At 47.5% G+C, this 5,622-nt stretch overlaps 1 protein-coding gene across 1 annotated transcript; it reads right to left on the bottom strand.

Annotated features, from left to right (window-relative positions):
- Nucleotides 1-1,258: 1,258 nt before the first annotated feature.
- socs3b (suppressor of cytokine signaling 3b) lies at nucleotides 1,259-5,406 on the bottom strand. The gene is made up of 3 exons (XM_028567411.1): nucleotides 5,152-5,406; nucleotides 4,016-4,361; nucleotides 1,259-3,905 (listed from the first exon to the last, which is right to left on the bottom strand). Exons 2-3 carry the CDS (start codon nucleotides 4,142-4,144, stop codon nucleotides 3,354-3,356), a joined length of 681 nt encoding a protein of 226 aa, XP_028423212.1. The 5' UTR covers nucleotides 4,145-4,361; nucleotides 5,152-5,406; the 3' UTR covers nucleotides 1,259-3,353.
- Between the last annotated feature and the right edge of the window lie 216 nt (nucleotides 5,407-5,622).

The raw sequence follows: 5,622 nt of genomic DNA, 5'->3' as shown, positions 1-5,622 counted from the left end.
CTCTCAATCCCTGTGGCGGTCTGTGGCTCTGGATACAGTGTGAGTGTGTGTGTGTGTGTGTGTGTGTGTGTGTGTGTTTGTGTGTGTGTGTGGAGGGGAGGGGGGGGTGGTATAATGTATGTATGTGTATGTGATGTATATGTATTTTTTTTAACCTTATCTACCTTAAAATAGTCAACAATTCAGTTTCACATCACATTTGTGAGCTGAACTTAATGCTCTTTCTGCTTCAGGTGGAGTCCCCATCACTCTCTCTCTCTCTCACACACACACACACACACACACACACACACACACACACACACACAAAGACACCTCATTCGCTCTCTCGTTTATACACGCACTATCACCAGTCAAGCCGTAAAAACTCAACTCAATTAAAGTGCCTCATTTCCTGGAAGCCAGCCCCAGACAGAACACTAGGTATGCAGGGAATGGGTACTGTGAGTGAGTGTGTGTGTGTGTGTGTGTGTTTGTGTGTGTGTGTGTAATATAGAAATGAAGAAACTCACCTCCTGCTTAATTTTACCAACAGCAATCTACACACACACACTGCATCGGCTGCACACTAAAACCACAGACCGTCATAAATCTCCACCACGTGGACCCTTTCACCTATTTGACCTCTCACACACACACACACACACACACACACACACACACACTCTAGAGGACACCATCCTCACTCAGACCCTCAGGATGTATAAAACCCCAGCTGCATTCCTTTCCAGTTAGGTCCAGCCCAAGTGAGCTCTCTACACAGTAACTGCTGTGTCAATGTGTGTGTATGTGTGTGTGTGTGTGTGTCATGGTGTTAACATAACTACATGCTTCTGGGAACCCTTTTGTTACTATGTGTTGTGTACATCTGCAGGGCATGACTGGCACTGTCTGAAAAAATCATGACCACACCCCTTCCTATATGTTCTCTGATGCCTATGGAATTTACCCACAATGCCCTAGCAGAGAAAACAAGAAGTGATGATTTTATCCCTATATGAATGCTTGAGCTCATAGCGACGGTCCAGCTGTTTAAAGCCTGCCGACAGAATAAACACTGCTTTGTTTAACTAGGAAATCCCATTTGACAGGTAATAATGTGGTAGTGAGGCCAGGCTTTGCTGGAATACAGACTGCCTAACAATACGTTACGGTAAGTTTATATCCTATCCAGTTAATATTGACTCAGTAAAGGAAGAGAGGCAAAAGAGAAGGAGGCAAAGAAACAAACAGTGAAGGAACACACAGGGCAAATGCATTGACTTTTCTAAAAATAGTGCTCTTTAATATAAATTATTGAAATATTTTAGAAATATAAATATGTGCAAGGTTTCCTTTTCATTTGTTTTGTTGTAATGCTTGTCATTTTAGATATTACAGCTTGTATTATGCCAGACTAGTGGCCAGCCTTTTGCGAGAGTCTTTATAAAAGACAAAATGATTCACATACACGTGTGGTCCAAATGGTGCAACACACACTAAAATTGATGTTAGAAAATAAGACTGAGATTTGACCCAAAAACTACTAGGCTATTACTATTTTAGCGCTCTTGTCTCAAGTGGCCACATGAGATCACAATATTGTATGATGTGAAAAGGCTACCACTCCAATATGGATCACAGGTAAGTATGAGCACTAGTCAAACACAGACAAAAACAATTCTGATCAAATCTTGTTTTACAAAAGGCTTTCTTTTTTTTTTTTTTTTTTTTTTTAAGAATCGCTTTAAGGAAGCGTTCCCTTAAAATTCAAACAGACAAACCCAACTGTCCGCTCCTGCTTCAGAGGTAACAATGGAAGGTAAGATGGGGGCGAGAAACCTTTCAGTTGCAGGGATTAAAACCGTCCAGTTCGTTTTCCTCTTTCATGAAAGGCAATGTAAGGAAATCAGGAGGGAGGGCGCAGATGCTCAAACACACAAAAAGAAATACGCTTGAGATGATCACGTTAAAGACAATCACTGTTAGAGGTTCTAAAAGACAGAATTAAGACTCAGCCAAAACTTCCTTATTCACATCTTCTTAGCGAACCTGGCTTTATATTTACAGGAGCAGCTTCCTGTTGAGCCTGTTGATCATTTCCTCTAAGCCTGGGACATCCATCACATCAATGTTTTTGTTTAGCTGTATACCAGTATGTCTCCTCCCCCTTCTCCCCTACCCTAGCCCCCCCTCCCCAGTTCTCTGTCCTTTTCAATTTCCCTTTCCTAATCCCATTTCCCGCTCTTCTTTTTCCTTCTCACCCCCACCCCCTAAATTTCTTGGATCATCATTGTCGTCATTACCAAGGAGCTTTTTACAGTGTCGCTGACATTTTTCCAGCCAGTCTGGATAAAAATAAGTTTGGCTGTTTTGTTTGGTGTTGAGCCAAGGCTTTTGTCTCAGTAACAGCAGTCTGTTTTCTGTTACTGTCAAAGCGCACATGCAACACAAAGGGTTGCAGGAGAAGGTAATGGAGGAGAACCATGAAACAAACGGAGAAGGAGAAGATGCTTTGCAAAGCTTTTTTTTTCCCACGCTAACAAAAACCTACATGCTGGCCTGTACCTGTGTGTGTGTGTGTGTGTGTGTGTGTGTGTGTGTGTGTGTGTGTGTGTGTGTGTGTGTGTGTGTGTGTATGTGTGTGGAGCTAGCGTGCATTACCACCCCTCTCGCTCGCCTCTCTATGAGGCAACATTTGCGGGAAGCAGCAATGGAAATGTGTGTGCCACCACAACACACAAACACAACACACACACACACTCAGACAAACAAATACTGTATGTTCTCTGTCTTGGGCCCCTCGTTTGGACTTTGCCTTTTCTCTGTAACTCCTCCTTCATTCACCCCCTCTGTTCTTTGTTGTCTTTCTTTCTGTCCGGTGATCCAAAGAGTTGTAAATGTCAGGCTGACAGAGGGAGAGGTTTCTTCTTGAGCACATTAAAACCACAGGGATCACTGGTGGCGTATTGATCACATCGTCACTGTCGTCGTTAATATCGACCAATCGGGTTAATCTTCTACGAGGCTCTGCTCTGCGTCAGTCATAGGAAACATTGACCTTTGACCCCTGGCTTTATTTGTCACTCACATTAGTGGTCAGTTTATACAAGGCAGGACGGACGAGGTAATCGTTGGTTACCTAAAATCACACTCCTCATCCCAGACCCCAGGTCAGTGGGAGACTCTAGGTAGGCGGTGTCCGTCAGTGTTGAAGCAGATCTGGGTCACAATTAAAAACTGACCTCACGTTGGCATCTAAGGCTAACTCTGGTCAGTATCTGATAGGGCACATATTCACGTATGCGCTGAGAGCTGGTCTGCAGTCCACCAGGCCCTGGTCCGTATCGTGGAACCTCTGCAGTTCCTGTCAGTCATATTGGAGCGTCGTACTCCTCCAGGAAGTCTCTAAGTGTGTGTGGGAGCTGCTCGGTTCGCTCTGACCCCCCCAGATTGTTCAGGGTCCTCCTGCACATGTGCTGCAGGGATGAGAGAGAACTTGAGAGGGGCCGGTGCAGTTCCAAGGGAATCCTCTCTCCGCCGGTGTGGATCAGATAAACGCTGCACCCCTTCTTTTCTGCCTCTCTTGAATTGCCCCCACATGCCCCTTCTCTGCTCCTTCCAGCATCTGGCCCTTTCCCCATGTAGTGCGTTATGAGTTTCAGCACGCAATCAAACTGCGGGGGCTCTTGGGTGTTTTGGGGGTCCGGCTGTAAGAAGAAGCCGCCTCCCTCGCTGTGGATGCGCAGGTTTTTGGTTCCTCGAGTCGTCTGGACAGAGAGGGTGAAGAAGTGGTGGTGGTCTGAGGAATCGCGGATTAGGAAGGTGCCTGGCGGTTCAGAGCGCAGCAGGGAGCTGGCCTCCCGGCCCCCCACAGCCCCCCAGTAAAACCCACTCTCCTGTAGCTTGCGCAATGCACGCATCACCTGAAATAGGTAGAAAAACCTGCCATTACTATGTGGTATCAGCCAGGGGGATTTTATTTCAGACTTCAATAAAACACAGCAAATTCTCTAAAGACTCAAATGTGACTGACCTGCTGGTAGTGTGCATGCGAGCTGAAGGGCTTGTAGTGATGCGGGGTAAAGTTCGACCCCTGAACCCTGCCCTCCGGAGGGGTCACGCTGCTCATGGCGAGGAGGTTGTGACCGTTGAAGGCTACCATGGCGCCATGGCCCCCTGCCTCTGCCCGTTGGTTGAGAGGCAGGGGGCCCAGAACAGGAGCGCCGGGGTGAACAGGTGGAAGGGAGTCTAGGGTAGAGGGAAAGGAAAGAGAGGGGGGATGGGGTGAGGGTGGCGGGGTCACACACCGGGTCCAGGTCCCGGGGGCAGAGGAGTCTGATGCATCCAGAGAGGGGCTGGGAGAGAGCACCTAAACACAGCTGGAGACAGGGAGCACAGATTATCTATCTATATATAGACTGATGCACACAATCAGGCTACAGTCTCCTCATTCATAAGCATGGGCATAAATACAGGACCACTTTTCCACGCTGGAGCTCTCGGTTTACCTCCATAAAATGCAGTTATGGCGACTGTGACAAATGCATAAAGCAAGACTGGGCAGGCAGGTTATATTTAGTTTGAATGAGTCCTCGCTTACTCGCGCTGAGCCGGCTGCTGCTGCTGCACCGTGCACCCAGACAGCAACTGGATCCTGATTGCTTTCAATTGTCTTCGATCGGGCGTACCGCAACAAGGGATTTCAAAAACGGGGTCACTGTGAAAGAGTCCGGCTCCCTTTTTCTCTCCCCCCTCTTTCACTGAATAACTCCTATTCCCTGGTCGGTCGCACTACAGAGGCCCCGTTCTCCGGTTTCACTGGGACTAAAAAAGGTGTCCCGGCTGGTCTAGTATGCTCTGATCCCCTGAAGGGGAACTAAAGGCGGCTTCACCGGACAGTGCGGGACAGAGGGAAGCAGGAGGCGCCATAACAGAGAACCGCTAACAGAGCCTCTGCTTTGGAAGTCGGTCCACTATATTCACAATATTGCAACAACCCAAAAATCCCACGTCCATCCCCCTCGGCTGCACTGCAACGGGAGTCCAAGCAGCTAAAAACAACTGCTGTGCTTTCACCTGCATTATAACCTCCCTCTTTTCTGTCATTTTGTCTGCTTGAATGATGCGTAAAGACCCTGCTTTTGATGTCTTTTCAGTCTTTTAACTTACCTTGCGGATATGTTCAGCCCCGCACCGCAGCCACTCGTCGCCAAAGGAAAATATATGCAAACTACCCGAGAGTAGTGCTAAATTAATTATTAACTCAGGCATTAAAATCCAAAAAAAAGGATCCAAAACGTGTGTGGGGTTCTTTCCTGAGCGGAGGAATGTGGTGGCGGCGATATCTGCCGTAAAGATCGTGTCTGTGTGTGGAGGAAGGTTACCGGAGGTTGTTTCCAGTGAGTTAAGCCGATGTTCGTAAGGCTCCACCTCCTCCGTTCAGAGGTTCTTCCCGTAAACACGCACGCTCGCGCACGCACACACACACACACACACACACACACACACACGCAAAGAACACACGCACGTGTGCGAGCTCTTTCTTGGCAGATTGCCAATAAATAATCAGCGTGACCTTTGCCGGGCTGTTTCCTGGTACTGGTGGGTTCCCTTCTGCTAAAAAGCTCCACATATGGAACA

The sequence above is a fragment of the Perca flavescens genome, chromosome 21 (assembly GCF_004354835.1).
Source record: "Perca flavescens isolate YP-PL-M2 chromosome 21, PFLA_1.0, whole genome shotgun sequence".
In the NCBI taxonomy this organism is placed as follows: Eukaryota; Metazoa; Chordata; class Actinopteri; order Perciformes; family Percidae; genus Perca; species Perca flavescens.
This window is presented reverse-complemented; position numbering and strand designations above follow the sequence as displayed.